Genomic DNA, 16,290 nt, shown 5'->3' with positions numbered 1-16,290 from the left:
AAAAAAAAAAAAAAAAAAAACAAAACACTGGTTCTGGGGCAGGGAAGTGTGTGAGATGTTCACTACAGTGTCATTTACAAGGACCAGAAAACCCATGAGTGACCACACATCCTACAGAGCAGAGCCCTGGTGCAAAGACTATGTCTACACCCCAGCATGTTCTGCAGACCTCCCAGCTGGCAATCTCACTTAACAACACGGAAAGATGCTCAAACAACATGGCCACATGAAACAGCCACGTGCAAAGTGAAGTACGGGGCATGTGCCTGGTGTTAAATCATGACTGTGATTGCACAGGCAAAGGCAAAGGCAAAGGCAAGGGTTGGGCAAACAGTCATGTTGGTAATCTGCCTTGTGAGGTCACAGGTGGGTTTTGTTCTTCCCTTGAGTTTTCCAAATTTTTTACTTGCGATTGAATAGAAAAAGGAAGAAAGGAGAGGGATAGGGAGCGGAGGAGTGCAGCCAGGCCTGGTGTCCTTGGGAACTGGGAGCCCCTCCCTCTGCCTCTGGGAGATGCACCCACCTACCTGCGTGGGGTTCCCTGACCATTTCCAGAGCTGTCGGGCAGGCAGGAAGGCTGAGATCTTTGGCCGGTTTTCCACGGAGGGCAGCCGCTGCCTCCGGGAAAGCTCTTTGGCTTTGGAGAAGCTCAGGGCCTCCTTGCGCTTGAGCTTGGATTTGCTGCCGCTGGGGCCAGCGCCCGCACCTGTACTGGCCACGGCGGCCCTGGAGAGGAAACAGCGCTGGGCATGCGTATGGGGGCTGCCCCCCTTGGAGCGCAGAGCCTCGGGCTGGGCCAGCAGGGTGGGCACAGGGTGAGTGAGGCAGGTCTGCAGCAGCAGGGCCGGGTCCTCGTCATCTGAGCTGTAGGACGAGTCCTCATTGTCCGAGGAGCAGAGGCTGGAGGTGGACACAGAGCCCGAGGAGGAGGAGGTGGATGAGCCAGACGAGGATGAGGACACGGACAGGCGGGTGAGGAAGCGGGAGGGCACACCAGTGGCCAGCCCCGGCGCATCCTCGTCCTCGTCTGAGTAGGAGCTGTGGCAGTCACTGTCGCAGGGCAGCGCAAACTCAGCCTGGCCCGTATACTTGCGCAGCGCCAGTCCCATGGGCAGGGGGTGGACGGGCGCCCGCCCCTTCTTGTCCTTGCCCACCAGGGCGGGGTGTGCATAGCTGGGGCTGGGCAGGGGTCGTCCCAGCTTGGGGCTGAAGTCCTTGTCCCCCATGAGCAACGCCTTGCAGTTCTTGTTCTTGGGGGAGGTCACGCCCTCGTGGTCCAGCTTGACCAGGAACTCGCTGCCCGCCCGCCGCCGCCCACCCTTCTCGGCCTCCACCCGTTCAGCCTTCTTAGCGCGCAGCAGCTTGTGGGCTCCCCCGGGCAGGCCCGGCCCAGCCCCACCCACAAAGGGAGCGTAGGAGCTGGCCAGGCTGCTGAAGGAGTCAGCACGGAAGCCATTGCCGAACACAGGCGCGGCCACACTGTGCACGGGGAACAGGGCCTCGCGGGCCCGCAGCTTCTTGGTGCTGCCATTGAGCTGGAAGAGGTTCTGCAGCACCCCTGGGCTCTTGCCAGCTGTGGCCACGGCCTTCCGCTTGGTCTGTGCCACCGTGGACCAGCTCAGTAGGGGGCTGCCCCGGCGGGCCAGGAAGTGGTCGGAGGCTCCTGTCAGGGACTTGGCACCTGAGGCCAGGAGTTCAGTTTTGCCTGGAGGGAAGGCCCGGTAGAGTCAGCCCCAACTGGACTTGTGAAGCTGCCCCCATCTGCCCCTCCCGGACCCTGCCTGCCTGGGGGGGGTCCCCCTGTCATTTCCACCAGAGGGTGCCTCCCCCCAACCCGGGTTCTTGGCTGTCCCACAAATACCAGCTTTGTCTTTGCTAATGGATTTCTTCCCGGGGGTCTTTGAAGCTTCGGGGCCATCCTGTGCTTTGGGGGACAGGCTAGGGGCGGTGGCTTCGCTGGGTGGGGGGGCCTCACTGGACGCTTTCTTGGTCCTCCGGCAGCTGGATACCAGCAGGGCTGGAGAGGGCTCAGTGCCTGCAAACAAAGTGGGTAGAAAGCTTCAACACCATGCCCATGGGGTGACTGCCACCCTTGCCCCTCCTTGGGAGCCCATCTGGATGTGGTAGAGGCCCAGGCAAGAGAGCCCCCTCCCAGAGGGTCCTGGGGCTCACACTGAATCTTGAAATCCGGGGGCAGCAGTCTGACGTTGGAGACAGCGATGTGGCCAGTGTCCCCATCGTCAAACTCCACCACCACTGAGTCCAGGTCCTCGTCCTCGTCCCCTGAGGCACCTGCAGACAGCATGCTTGAGCATATAGTTGGGCCAGCGGATCGACCTGGGGTCCAGATCTCACCACCACACATTCCCACCCACCTGCCCACTTGCCCAAGGGACCCTGAGCCTTCCTGCCAGGGAGACTTCCATGCTCCGTCATGGGTCCAGGAGGTTCCACCCCAGGGGAGCTGGTGCCCAGGCGATGGATCCAGCAACCCCCAGGACTGGAGCTCTGGACCGAGGCCTCCACTTGGCTGGACAGCTAGACCCCTCACTCCTCCCCATCCCATGTGCCCCTTATTTTTTCATTGCAACTGGGGAGCTGACTCTACCATCTAGCTTTGTCTAAGCAGAGAGGGTTCTGCCCCCCTCATCCTGGGAAGCCCGGCTGTGAGGGGCCGAGGGGGCCTGTGGGTTTCAGAGGGGACCTGCCCTAACCCCAGCCTTGGGTGCGGCTTACCCCGGACTACATTGCCTGGGTACAGACAACGGGACTTCTGGCTCCAGTAGGCACAGACCCGCGTGCCAGGTGGGAGGTACCGGCTGGATTGTGGCCGCACATCAAGAACCTGCAAGGGTAGTGGAGAGGTGGCCTGTGAGCAGGGCTGGGCTGAGGGGTGCCCAAGAGCCTGGGCCCTGAGCCTGGGGGCCTCCTTTGGCCCAGGGCACACCAGTCAGGTGTCCCCACCCCCCACTGGGCAGCACAGGCCCCTCACCGCTTCCTGTAGCAGTTGCTCCAGCGAGTAGATTCTCTGTCGGTTTCCCCTCTCGCCCTCGATGACAATGCTGTATCTGGAGGCATTAGGGAGTGTGAGAGGGCCCCACGGGTCGGCCACTTGTCAGGTCCCTCAGGTCACAGCCCTCACTACTCCCGCCCATGACTGGGCCTTACATGTCGGGGGGCTGCAGGGTCCTGACGCTGCCTGCGTACAGCAAGCTGTCCTCCTTGGGAATGAGCACAGGCAGCCCGTCCTGCAGGTCTTCCTTGTGAATGGTGCATGAGCGCGCTAGGGGAACGGGATGTCAGTGGCTGGCCCTGCCCCCCTGCTCCCCCGCCCCCTCAGCCCCTCCCTGGCTCCGCCCACTCCCAGCACTCCCACCCTCAAGGGGCTCCGCCCCTCGGGCCTGCTCACCCAGGGCCGCGCTCTGCTCTGCGCTCAGGGGGCCTCTGGCCTCCTCCTCCTCTTCCTCCTCCTCCTCCTCCTCGTCATCTTCCTCCTCCTCTTCGGAAAAGCTGCTGTTGTCATCAAACTCGAAGTCATCCTCCACCGTGAAGCTCTCCAGCAGGCGGCTCACCGCTCGGCCCTTGCCCTGGGAGGGGCCGGAGGGGTCAGGCGGGGTGCGGTGCGAGCTGGACACCGCCGCGTTCCCAGGGTGGGGGGGTGCTACCTGCTTGCCGACGGTCTTGCCCTTCACCTTGCCTAGCTTCCGTCCCTTCCCCAGGATGGCCTTGGCGTTGCGGGCTGCCAGGGCGATGGACAGGGCCCCGTTCTTGCGCTGCGGCAGAGGGACGGAGAAGGGGGCCAAGGTGAGGCTGGCTGTACCCGTGACTAGGGTGGACTAGGGACACAGGTGCCAGTGTGCAGGAAGAAGGGTGGGGGTGGGTCTGAGAGGCCTCTCCCAGCTGGTGCCCACCCTCTTGGGGCCCAGGACCCTCAAGTGCCATGACCCTGGAGAGCACTGGCCTCACCCGCAGCACCGGCTGCAGCATGGAGCTCTTGCGTGTGGCTCTCTTGAGGCGCTCGCTGGCCAGCTTGCTGCCCTCCTCACGGCACGCGAAGGCCCGGGAAGGGCTGAAGAGGGCATCCCTGCTGGGGGTGGCCCCTGGCTCTGCCCGCAGGCTGCCCTTGGCCTTGCCCTTGGCCTTCTTCTTGCCAGGTGCACCTGGAGGCCTCCGCCCTGGGGTCCGTTCCAGCTTGGTGCCCACTTTGGCCTTCACTCTCCTCCTTTTGATCTTGACCTCGCTCTCAGGGCTGGACAGGCGGCAGGCCCCTGTGGGAGGGAGGGGGGCCGTCGCAGGGGGCCAGACTGCTGAAGCCCCTGCCAGCCATATGACCCCACCTACCCTTGCCTGCTGCTTACCCAGCAGCCCCTGCCTCTCCTTCTTCTTCTTGGCCTTCTGGTTGGCTTCCATCTTGACCACGGAGGAGGGTGAGGGCCCCAGCACAGCCACGCTGGCCCCTGCGTGTAGCACCAGGCCGGGCTCCCTGGGTGGTGCCTCTGTCCCCAAGAGACCCCCACAGTCTTCACTGTCATAGCCACTGCCTGGGAGAGAGCCAGAGGACCCAGATGACTTGATGCGGAGTGGTGCCATGGTGGGGTGGCACAAGGAGAGCTGACCATCATCACAGTTGGATCTGGGGGACTGTGAGTAGAGCCCATCACTGTCATCCTCTGGGCTACTCTGTGGGGCCGCTTTTAGGAGGCAGGAACCCGGGATCCTGGCCTCCAGGCTGTGTGTGTTTGGATGGGGATGGGGATGTGTATTTTTCTTTCTTATACTCCGGGCAATGGGGTACCACCTGGCAGGGCTAGGACTCCCTCCCCAGGGCATCTCCTTCCCCCTCTTCTGCTGTCCCCTGGCCCAGACAGGCCCCCACCCTCTTCCCCCAGCCTGTAGCAGTGCCTCCTTTTGTTCTTTCTCAGGCGGCTGAGACCTCTGGGGGAAGGGGCTGGTGGGAAGGAGGAAGCATCTATTTTTCTAGGCTCCTGTTTCTGGACACATGTTTGCTGGGGGGCCAGATAACCCCTTAGGGTCAGCCTGGCCGGATGCTACAGGAATGGAGACAGGAGCAGGCCGGAGGGCTATTTTTAACCCAGTTTTCCAGGATGCATCTAGGGGCCTCCTTCCTCCCCGCTGGCCCCTGACAAGGGGCTGGGACACACAGAAGGCCACTGAGCTCTGCTTCAGGGATGGTGCGTCTCCTTCCACGAGACCTAACCTTCCCCAGCCTGCCCCAGAGGGTGGACCTCCCTGAACCCGTCACACCCCATGAGCCCTGCCCAGACTCTGGGGGTGGCCATATCCCTGCCCAACCTCTCCCCCGACCCCCCAGTGGCTGTGACCAGAGGGTTCTGGCTGTTGTCGCTCATACCAGCAACTTGCCTGTCTCATGGGATGTGGCCACCACAGGCTGGGCTGGGAACTTGGGCGTCTCCCTGCTGCCACGGCCCTCTGGCTGTGGGTGCCGTGGGGCCCCGGACACCTTGGTGCTCTTGGCTCGGGACAGCTTCTTGCGGATGCGACCCCCTGGGGTGACTTCCTTCCGCTGGAAGGGGCCGAGGCCTGTAGGCAGCCCTTTGCTCTTGACCTTGGGTTTCAGCTGGGCCACCTTGTGGGCCACAGAGGACGCCAGGCTGCCCTGACTGCCGCTCTTCCTGCACCGCGCCTTCTCCTGTGAATGGGGGAGGGACAGGAGCTGCACTCCGAGGTCCCCGTCCGGAGCCCCAGGCCTCTGGCCCTTTGGACATCCTTCGCTGATGCCCAGTGCAGAAATGCCAACGCCTGGGACTTTCCTTCAAAAGGAGCTGAGGGGACGTCCGGTCTGAGGACGTGGGGCCTGCGCTCTGGAGCCTGTGCTCCTGCCTGTCCCACCTGATTCCACAGCCCCCCACAAATGCCCACCCTACAAATGCAGGGAGGGGAGACAAAGGGCCCAAGGGGCTGTGGGTGTCATCGGGACAGGCCGTTTGCATTTTAAAGGAGGGGATAAAAGCAGAGCATCCTGATCTGGGAGGACAGACAAGGTGACAGTGTGCTCAGACCCCTCTAGCCATCCCTCCCAGGACTCTGGAAAGGGCAGGGGCAGGTGTCATCCTATGTGGCAGGAAGGAAGGGGACGCTAGCAGCTGAGCTGAGTTCAGGGTCCTCCCTCCAGAAAAGTCTTTCTATGACAGAAAGCTACTTGTGCATTTTCTTTCTTCCCCTGGGGTGAGCTGAGGAGGAAGGGGTATCAAGGAGCAAGTGGTGGGGGAGACCACCTAGTTAGACCTGCCCGCAGGTGTGCTGAGAAGTGACAGCCCTGGTTACAACTGCAGGCTCCGGGGCTGCGCCCCCTGCTATTGGTCAGTGAAATTCACCAAGCCTTGGCTTGTTCATCTGAGCCATGGGAATCCCGCTGGGTGTAAGCACAGGGGTGGGGGAGTGTCTATCACCTGCTGCCTCCCCAGATCAGAAAACCACACAGCCATGGGGGGAGGCCTCGGACTCACCACAGAGGTGGCCTGCAGGCCCGCATACACGCTCTTTTCCAGTTTGCTTCGCTTCTTTGTGGGTTCGTCCCCACTGCCTCCTCGCAGCTCAGCGCACAGCAGACTCAGGCTGGTCCGCACCGCCCTAGAAGCAGGGGTCAGTGGGTGCAGGGCAGAGGTAGGCACGTAGTATTGTGTGGATGCCCTGAGCCTTGTCTCCCTCTGATAGCCCCTACCCTGTCTCTGGGGCAGACAGAGTTGCTAGCTGCGACTGGGGGCTGAGCCAGCATTGACTTCTCATGCACCTGCCCCCCAGCCTGCCTCTCTGCCTGCAGCCAGGCCCTCCTCTGTCCACTGACTGCTGTCCCTCAGCGATCCTGAGGACCCCCAATCTGTTCTGTACCCCACTGAGCTGTGCTGGAAGTGGGGGCACCTCTATTACTTGAACCCCATCCTTCCAGCCTGCTGGGGGGGGAACCCCTTGGGATGCTGTCCAGCCATAGCAACAGTGATCCAGAGATCAGGCAGGGGAGCCTTGAGGGGCGACCCAGGGCTCAGAATCCTGGGCTCTGCAGCTAAGGGACCTTGTGTGAATCGGGCCGTGACCTCAGCCTTTCCACCTGGAAAATGGGGCAGCAATATTTGTGCCTGTCTGCAAAGCTGGGGTAGGGATTACACAGGTCTGGGTCTGGCCCATGGTCAGTGTCTGAGGCCAGATGCTACCACAGTGAGGAACAGAGAGGACATGGGGAGGTTCATGAGAAGAGGGTCCACCCCAGCGATTCTGCTGCTGTCAAGAAGAGAATGGACACCCCGAGTTCCACTGAGGCGGGATGGGGGCAGTGGCCAGAACACAGTCTTTCCCTCCCACCACCAGGAACACCCCACTGTCTGACTCAGACCACTTCATCCCTTGTTTTTCCTTCAGGTCTGCACCCCTGCCTGGAGTCTTGAAAGCTGCTGAGGCCAGGCCTCAATTTTCCATGCCCCAAAGGTCTGTCTCTCCAGGCTGGGACCTGGGGCAGTTGTAGCCAGACCCAGCAGCTGCCTCTGGACATCCCAGAATGGATCCGGCCCGATCTCCCCACATCCCAGGCTTTCTGCCTGTGGGGACACCCTATTCCCCATGTCATGTGGGTGACTGCCCGATGCATGCATGACTTAGTTTCCCACTTCTCATGGGGAAACTGAGGCTTGGGAGTTTATCTGCCCATCTTTGGCTAGACTGGGTTAGGGACTTGACCTCTCACCTTTCGCCCACTTCCACCCTGTGCAGCATGGAAAGGGAGCCCCAGCTGTTTATGGAAATGAGCCACAGATGGAGACTGAGAGCCCTGGCCTGGCCCTGGCCTCGTGTGGCCGGATGTCCCTTTTCACCTTCCTGCCCAGAGAAGAGGCTGGTATAGGCCGGAAGCCGAGGTTAAGTACTGCAGCCATGCTTGGCTCCCTGGCCCGAGCCCTCCCACTTCCTGCCTTGCAAGGGGCCTGTCTCTGGGCCCAAGTGCCGCTATTACCACAGTGCCCAGAGTCGGGATGAGCAGGCAGGAGCTGGAAGAGAAGCAAGGCCTGAGCCCTGGGAAGGGGGAGCCCTGACTCAGTTTCTCTCCTCGTCCTGAGGCTGCTGGCTTCTTGGGGTCAGAGGAGAAAGTGTCTAAAATGCAGTCATGAGGATGGGTTCCAGGCTGGGGGTTCGGTGCCGAGTGGGCTTGGGCACAGTGTGGGCAGCGCCATCAGCCCTGGGGGAAGGGGAAGGCTGCAGGTGCCACGCCACCTCCCAGCAGGGCTCCCTGATGTGGCCCTGGCCAGAGTCCAGCTTCCAGGGGCCCTACCCTGCCCAGCGGCCCCCATGGTGCTGGCCCGTTCTCAAAGGGAGACCCCTGGACACCCGGAGGGATGACACCTGAGCAGGGCGGAGGGACGACTCTGGGGGTGGGGGCAGCCATATGGTGAATCCCCCTTTGCCCACAGCCCAGCAGACCCCCTCCCTGTAACCTTCTCTGCATTTGCTAATGTTTTGTGACATAAAGCCCTGAGATTAATTTTTTGCCTCTGTCTTAATTGAAGGAACCATTTAGTGCCGATTTAACTATTATTACCAAATCATCAGGATTGATGCAGTGCGCACACGCGCGCGCCAATCGTGTTTGGAGGAGCTCGGAGGATTTATGCAAATGGGCCTGCCGGGAGAGGCAATTTGTAGCCGAGAAGGACAATTATACCAGGCCCGGGAGTGCGCCAACGACTGCGCCGGGCGGGTAATGGATAATAACATCGCGCCGGCAGCCGTGAGCAGCGCCGCAGCGTGACCAACGACTTTATACAGTGCAGATAAAGAGGCTTTTACGCAACGCCGCCTCGTGCTCGAGGGGGGCCGGGTGGGGTGCGGGTGGGAGACACCATGTCCAGGTGTGTGAAGCTGGTGTGGCCGGGCTCTAGGGTCGTGGCTTCTGAGAGGAAACGGGCCCAGGGTGGTGCTGAGGGCCACTGGCTGGGCACAGCCTGCCCTGAGCAGGGCTCTGTCTTCCGGTCACACGTGTTGGCCCAGAGCTCCAGGAGGGGAAGGCTGGGCCTTCTGAGAAGGTGCGAAGTGAGCACAGCAGCCCAGGACACTGGGGGAGCCAGAGAGAGCCCAGACCCTGTTGCTGGGGCCTTGGGAGCCCTTGGGCAAGACTAGCCTACGCATGTGTCCCTTGGTGCCCACATCCAGGACTCACTTGACTTTCTTGCCGTCGCCCCTGGCAAGTGGGCCCCCGGGGCGTGGGTTGGGCAGCGAGCTCGAGTGTTTGCGCTTCCTGGGCCGCCCAGGCCCCCGCCGTGCAGGGCTCCGTGAACTCTCGTCTCTCCTGGGGACCGCAGGGGAGGACTGTCAGAGGCTCATGTCCACCCTGGCTCTCTGACGGGGCCCAGCAGAGGGCACTGTTCTTAAGGGGCTCCCAGGCACAGGAACAGGTGCTCCTATGACTTGGCCTAGGGAGCCTGGCCCTGTGGACAGAGGACAAGGCCAGGCCAGGCCAGGGTCCCCGCCACCCCCACCTCCAACCATCTACACACGCTGGTCGGGGGGGCACCCAAAATCCTGCTGCAGCTTTAGGGTTCCCCAAATCAGCCCCCAACTGCTGTCTTGGCCTCCCAGCTTTCCCTGGCTTCTCTTCTGCCACTGCTCCCCTCAGTACACCACCCTGTAGACTGGCATCCCCACTGCACCAGCCTCTGATGGGTGGTTCCTCCATAGGACCCCTTTTCCCAACCCTTCTTGGTTTCTCTGCTGACCAAATACCTTATTCCTCAGGTCTCGTAAGTCCCACGGCCTCTGGGTGCCTCCCAGATGAACCCCAGCTTTCCACCCACAGGCTGATAAGTGGGCAAAGCCTGGGTCTGGTTTGCACCACATCTGTCCCAGCGCTGGAACCATGGAGTGGGGCCTCAGGGAGTAGGGGTGTGGTGTAGCAGTCCCAGGCCTCCCTACCCTTCCCACCCTGTCCCTGGGCCGTACTCATGGTCATGCCGGCGCTGTAGACGGGCCAGCTCTCGCTGCTTCTCCTTGTAGCGCCGCTGTAGCTCTGCCAGCTGCATGCGCATCTCTACCTCCTGCGTGTCCAGCCGGTCTATGGCAGCCTTCAGGGGGCACACCTGTGGGCAGGGCACAAGGGGAATGAGCTGGGCCAGGGCGCAGGGTGAGGCTGGCCTGAGGGTAGCCTGGCTCTCGGGCCCCCTGCCCCGTCACATGCTGGGCAACATGGGCAATGCAACCTCACTCACAGGCTTGGTCTTGGGGGTCCAGGTATCCTTGCGCCGCAGGATCTGCATGCGAGGGGTGAGTCTCGGGCCACGGCAAGGGTCGGCTGCAGGCGGCTGTGCTGAGGCGGCAGAGCTGTCTAGGCTGGCAGCCTCCACCAGGGACCAGGCTGCAGCCAGCGTGGCCAGGTGCTGTAGGTTGAAGGCCAGCACGTCCTCTTCCTCCTCTGCTGGAGGATGGGAAGGTGAGCACGGAAGGGGTGGGCACACGCTGCCTCTCAAGGAGGCTCCTGACATCAGCCCTGGCCTCCTGAAACTGCCCAGCTCCCCAGGATATGAGGACGAAGGACAAGGGTCAGCCCGTGGGAAGAGTAAGATGACGCCAGGATTGGCATCCAGCACCCCATTTGGCTTTAGGTAGGGGAGAATCACCTTGGCTATAGAGTTGGGCCAGGTGGGATGGCCCAATCCCTCGGAGCAGGGTCCTCCCTGTGACAGAACAAGACAGCACCCAAGCCACTTAAGGAAAAGCAAGTTGCTCGCTATAGCTTCTAACAGAATGGCCTGTGTGTCTGCACCTACCTGGGATGCCCGACTTCAATGGGAGTCCCAGGAACCAACACGTGCTCGGGGTCGCTCAGAGACACAGGCAGTGCCAAGAGAATCTTCGGGACGGCCATGAATTGATGCCCCAGACTCGGGACACTGAGGCTCCAACCATGAACCAAGTTCAAGATCATGTGGGCAGACAGCTCTCAGATTCACAGACATGCCACCGAGCCTCACCCAACATGGACAGCTCGGAACTTTCATCTGCCCATTCGCCTGTCCATCAGCCCATCTGCCCACCCACCCACCTGTGCAGACGTCTAAGCAGGAATGATGCAGGCAGGCTGGTGGTCAGCATAGAAGGAGGGGTGAGGATTCCTTGTGTGGAGGGCAGCGGTATGGAGGCTGGTCCTAATCTAAGGTGCAGCCTACCCCCCCTCACGCGCCCTTCTGAGAGGGCACCCATTGTGCTTCCAACTTCTCCCACAGCATTAAGTCCCTGTGCCTCCCCTGCACCCTCTCCAAGTCTGAAGGCAGTGCTGGCCTTCTCCTGGCCCCTTTCCAAGGGTCTGGCCCTCAGGTAGGTAGGAGAGGGTATGGGCTGACCACAGGTAGGGGAGGGAACACGGGGAAGGTCATGTCCTCTGGGGTCTCAGACCAGGTGGCTGGAGTGGGAGGTCACACTCACAGTGACCAGCAGAAATAACGAAAGCCCAGGTAGTGGCATGAGGTACCATAGGCCTGGATGGGGGAAGCGATGGTCCAGTTTGGGGCCAGAGCTTGAGCCAGCAGAGGGTGATGTCCATTCAGGAAAGAGGCCTGGGGTAGAGACTCATGGCCTGAGTTAGGGAGGCCAACCATAGCAGGGGGCGACCACAGAGATGGAGGATGGGGCACATAGGGGCTAATCCCATGAGGACATTCATGAAGGGCAACATGGGCCAATTTGCTGTCAGAGGGGCAGTCACAGCCAGGAAGGAAAGTAAACCAGGAGGGTCCCTATGGGGTCAGAGTGGAGGCCCTGCTGTCTTCTGAGAACACCTGGGAATATGATAGCCCCAAGCTACAAGTGCTCCAACATCCAGACTCTTCTTTTTATTTAGTCAGAGTCTTACTCTGTTGCCTAGGCTGGAGTGCAGTGGCATGATCAGGGCTCACCACAGCCTTGACCTCCTGGGTGCAGGCCACCCTTCTGCCTCCGCCTCCCATGTAGCTGGGACCACAGATGTGCACGACCACACCTGGTTGCTTGGCTTCTAAATACTACCTTCCACTTAACAGAACCAGGGTTCCTTGAAGAGGTGGGGTGGGGAGTGTGGGATGACCAAAGTGATCCCATCCATAATGGGACAAATCAACGTCTTTTGATAGCTGATAGGATGCCATTGGAGGGACAGGACATTGTTCCCATGAGATTCCTGCCAAAGACATACAAGCTGACCTACGCAGGAGGAAACCCAGCAGGTCCAGACCCAGGGGCATCCTACAATGACTGATGGGTCCTCTTCCAGAGTATCGGGGAGTCCAGAAGACCAAGGGCATATTCACCCCACAAGGCCACTGCTAAGAAGTCAGTAAGTGTGCAGAGGGGCAGATGCTGGATGCAGAAACCTCTAGATGAAAGTTCTAGGCCAAGACCACAGATCACCAGTGGAAACTCTCAGCCCCGGAGATGGGCAGCTGAGTCCCATGTCTCCTGGGAACGGGAGGGAGGAGAAGGGCTGGTGCACATTCTGAGCTGAGGTGCTGTTTCCACCAGCAGTCGGGGAAGCCCATTTCAGAGAACAGTCCCAGGTCTGCCGGTTTTCCAGGGATCCCTGCAGTTGGTGGCGAGAAGCCCATCTATTCCTCCCTTGCCCTTGCAAGCCACGGTGCATGGACCCAACTGGCCTCACACAGATGGCTCTGCCAGGCCTTGGGGGTTGGCCCCTGGGTTCTGTGCCCCCCCGGCCCCTGATCCTCAGGACTTTCTTCCCTACCTTACCCCCTCTGCAAATTCTGCTGCCTGGCACAGGTTGAAGATGCTCTCATCAATCTCAACCAAAGTGGTCACTGCACTTGCAGGAAACAGCTCCAATCCAACCCAAGCGGCCACACAGGACCTTCCAATTAACTGGGACAAGGGGAGGGTGGGGGCTCTGGGCCCCAGGAGGGGAGGGTGGGCTGGAGATGCGGCGATGGCAGCTTGCCAGAACGGTTACAACACCCAGGTCTAAGCCACGTGACCACAACACCCAGGACACGTGGTCTATACGTGAGACTTGAGTCAATGAATGGGCTTCAGTCCAGGAGGCATTCACACATGCAGATTGGCCACCCTGTCCACACACGAGTTTGGTTTCTGACATCCTTTCACACTGCTGTGGTAGGGTCAGAGGGACCCTCCCCTAGTGAGTCCCTGTCCTCACGGGCTCCCGCCTCACCCTGCCTTCCTTTTTGCACAAACAGCTGGGGGCCCAAACGAGGCCTTTCTGGGGTCCAACTGGAGCCCACCCCAGTAGGAGCTTCCAGCTTCGTCCCCAGAACAATCCCACCTGGAAATGGGCTCTGGAGGGACCTTTGGATACTCCCTAAGGGCTGGTGGCTCTCAGTGGCTGCAGACCCACCCTGCCCAGGTGTTGGCCCACAGTGGGCCTCACCTAACAGCCTGGCCCTGCAGCTCCTAGCATAGGAGTGGCACAGAGGTCTCTGTGTCCACAAGAACATCCACTTCATCTCCACACAGCACTGCTGAGGTGGGAGCGTCACACATTAGAAAGACAAGCACCAGCCCTGAGAACATCTCTGGTTCCTTCTAAAAATACCCAAGGGACACAATGCCTGGCTGGGGGTGTTCCCCTCACCCCAGGAGATTCCTCTGGGGGGAAGAAAGGGGCTTCTAGGGGAGCATCTGGCACAGCAGGGGACTACAAGCGGGGTCTGCTTGGGGCTGGGTGCGGGGCTGGGGCCAGCTAAGCAGAGACCTGACCCTAGGTGTCTGAGGTACTCTGGCCCCGCCCCCTGTTGTCCTGCTGTCCTTGGGCCTTTGGGTGTGTGGGGAGCTCTGGAGCTCCAGGTCTCACAGGCCAGTCCTGGAGCAGGAGCCCCTGTAGTCCCAGCTCCGGTGGGACACATGGGAGTCCTGAGGCTGGGGCCATCTGGTCACAGCCTTGTGCCATCTCCCTCGGTCTGAGGGGAGAGTGAGACCCTGAAGGCCCAGGGCTACCAGCCACAGGACCCGAGGAGATAGAGGTCAGAAGAGGAGGAGGCAGCCTCTCCTCCCTTTCTGGACGAGGGAACTCACTCCTGTGGCTGTGACATGCCCACATATGAAACAGGAAGGACAGCCACTGCTCCTCCCTAATTCCCAGCAACGAGAGGTGCTGCTCTGGAGGCCCTTCATCTGAAACCACCACTGAGGTGCAGTCCTGGCCCTGAGGGCCCGGCCCAGGATGGGTTGCTGACAGTACTGGGGATGGGTGCGGCATTGGAACACCTGTGCTGATTTCCATGGGTGAGGGCTGATGGGTGGAGGGGACACTCCCTGGGACCTGCCACACTGTGGGGACAACCAAGCCAAGCCTGGGGCTGCCATTTGTCTGGCTGACCTACGACCGGGCCTGCACATCCAGCTCCCAGAGCTCTGGGGGCGGTGGTGGCGGGGCTTATGGGCTTACCTGGCATGGTACGCTCACTCCTCCGCCGCTGGACTTCCAGGTCAGCCAGCTCACTGAGCAGAGCAATCCCATGAATCCCTGAGCTATGTGGCGGGGGTGCTGTGCTGGGGGGCCCAGAGGTCGCCGGAGGTGGAGGGTCTGGTGGGCTACTGCCGGGCAGGTCCCCCAGGTTGACGGTGGCAGCCACCAAGGCGTCTAGGCCCAGCAGTGCCCTGGGTGGGCAACTATTGCCAGGAGCCTCCCCGAAGTCCTCCTCTGAGTCCTCCATGCTGTCCTCCTCTAGCTCGTCTTCCTCCAACTCAGCCTCCTCAGGGGCTGGCCGTGCCCCCTCCTCATCCTTGTCCAGAATGCCTGGACTTGCTGTTCGCTGCTCCGAAGCTTGGGGGGAGGCCCCCGACTGGGGCCGGAGCTCTCCCTCCTCCCTCCCCTCCTCCCTCCTCTCCTCCCTCTTCCTCTCCTCTTGCGCCTCTCCCTGAGTAGAATGAGCCTGGCCAGTGGCCTCAGGGCCCCCTCCCTCGAGGAGGGCCCCGCATTGCAGTTCTTGTAGCCCCTCAAGTGGGCTGGGGTCCACTGCCTTCCCCTGGGGTCCCCGCTCGGCGGGGTGGGGGATGGAAGCAAGGTTCTGGGTAGCCTCCCTGGCCCCTGAGAGTAGCCCAGGCTCCTCCAGGCTCCTGGGGCTGCAGTGGGGCGGCTCCCCAGGCAGGAACGTCCTTGTAGGCTCAGGCTGGGCCCCTGGGGCGGCAGTTTGCATAGTTTCAGGGTCCTCGAGGTCAGAAGAGTGCACGTCTGAGGGCAGGGAGGAGAAGCCCATGCCAGCCGTGGGGCGCAGGTATCCAGGAGGCAGGTCTGTAAAGAGGGGACAGGTCAGGAGAGATTGGGAAGTGATGAGGAGGAGTATGGTCCTGTCAAGGGGTGGAAGACTGTGGCTTCCAACTCTCAGACCCAAAGCCTGGGAGGGTTCCCTCCAGGCCTGCAGGACTCTGGGTATGTGTGGGGGTGGGGAGGGAAGTGTGTTAATTAAGGGGCAGCCTGAGGCCAGGCCCTCATATCATACCAGGGCAGCCTCCAGCCCCCTCCCCTGCTGCAGTCTGGAGGGTGGGTCCTCAGGAACCATCTCTGGCATAGTGTGGTGTGGCTAACCAGAAAAGGGGGGATTTTTTAAACATGATGCTTAAATCAAGGGTTTTCCTTGAACCAGAATGAGCCGGCAGCGTGTCAGAGGCATTATGCCCCATTAACTGCAATTAAAAAAAAAAAAAAAAAACAATGAAGGGAAAAAAAGAAACTTAAAAAAAAAACACCTCTGTTGGCTCAGTCTCCTTATTGTGAAACTAGGACGGATTTTATGTTCGCCACATGGGCTTCCAGCGTAAACCCTCAGCCTAATTCAAAAAGAATCAAATTGGCTGGTGCGGGTCCGATGTTCATCCTGCCCTATCTACTAGAAGAGCCATGTGCCTCTTCCAGGGGCCATCTGGAAGACTGGAAGAAGCAAAGAGTAAGGAGGAAGAAGGCCACAAGGACCTGGGCTCTGACAGGTGCAGGGTAGGTGTAGGCACCCCCTGCAGATACCAAGCCAGGAGCCCTGATTCGGCTCTGTCCACCCAGGTTGGGGTGAAAGGGCCTGAAGTGGAGAGAGGGCCAGGCAGGGTCCCCTTTACTCACCTGGTCCCAACGTGGTGACGTCGGGCCCGGGCCGCCGGCCCTCCCCACTTTTGTCCTCGGTGCTGGGCACCTTGGAGCCAGGCCCGGGGCTGCCGGCGGGGCGGACGGATAAAGTGCACGGGGCGCTGGGCCGCGGCGGTGGTGTGGGGCACCTGGCAGAGGCCTTTGGGGTGGCCGGGTGGCAGCAGGGCGGCAGCTTGGCAGGGCCTGTGGCGGGC

At 61.0% G+C, this 16,290-nt stretch overlaps 1 protein-coding gene across 1 annotated transcript in view; it reads right to left on the bottom strand.

Annotated features, from left to right (window-relative positions):
- BAHCC1 (BAH domain and coiled-coil containing 1) overlaps positions 1 to 16,290 on the bottom strand; it is a 116,833-nt gene that overhangs the window by 1,693 nt on the left and 98,850 nt on the right. Inside the window, exons 11-27 of the mRNA XM_021708789.1 lie at positions 16,073 to 16,290; positions 14,408 to 15,253; positions 10,227 to 10,429; positions 9,961 to 10,097; positions 9,182 to 9,310; positions 6,489 to 6,612; positions 5,379 to 5,671; positions 4,359 to 4,537; positions 3,967 to 4,268; positions 3,666 to 3,773; positions 3,410 to 3,587; positions 3,169 to 3,283; positions 2,993 to 3,068; positions 2,737 to 2,845; positions 2,173 to 2,292; positions 1,862 to 2,035; positions 528 to 1,705 (exon numbers count right to left, since the gene is read on the bottom strand). Coding sequence (XP_021564464.1) covers positions 528 to 1,705; positions 1,862 to 2,035; positions 2,173 to 2,292; positions 2,737 to 2,845; positions 2,993 to 3,068; positions 3,169 to 3,283; positions 3,410 to 3,587; positions 3,666 to 3,773; positions 3,967 to 4,268; positions 4,359 to 4,537; positions 5,379 to 5,671; positions 6,489 to 6,612; positions 9,182 to 9,310; positions 9,961 to 10,097; positions 10,227 to 10,429; positions 14,408 to 15,253; positions 16,073 to 16,290 — 4,489 coding nt within the window. The remainder of the gene's footprint in view (positions 1 to 527; positions 1,706 to 1,861; positions 2,036 to 2,172; positions 2,293 to 2,736; positions 2,846 to 2,992; positions 3,069 to 3,168; positions 3,284 to 3,409; positions 3,588 to 3,665; positions 3,774 to 3,966; positions 4,269 to 4,358; positions 4,538 to 5,378; positions 5,672 to 6,488; positions 6,613 to 9,181; positions 9,311 to 9,960; positions 10,098 to 10,226; positions 10,430 to 14,407; positions 15,254 to 16,072) is intronic.

Source organism: Carlito syrichta, unplaced genomic scaffold (assembly GCF_000164805.1).
Source record: "Carlito syrichta isolate Samal-C Ts95f unplaced genomic scaffold, Tarsius_syrichta-2.0.1 Scaffold148020, whole genome shotgun sequence".
NCBI classification, from domain to species: Eukaryota; Metazoa; Chordata; class Mammalia; order Primates; family Tarsiidae; genus Carlito; species Carlito syrichta.
The sequence above is the reverse complement of the archived record's forward strand: the minus strand, read 5'-3'. Positions and strand labels throughout refer to the sequence as shown.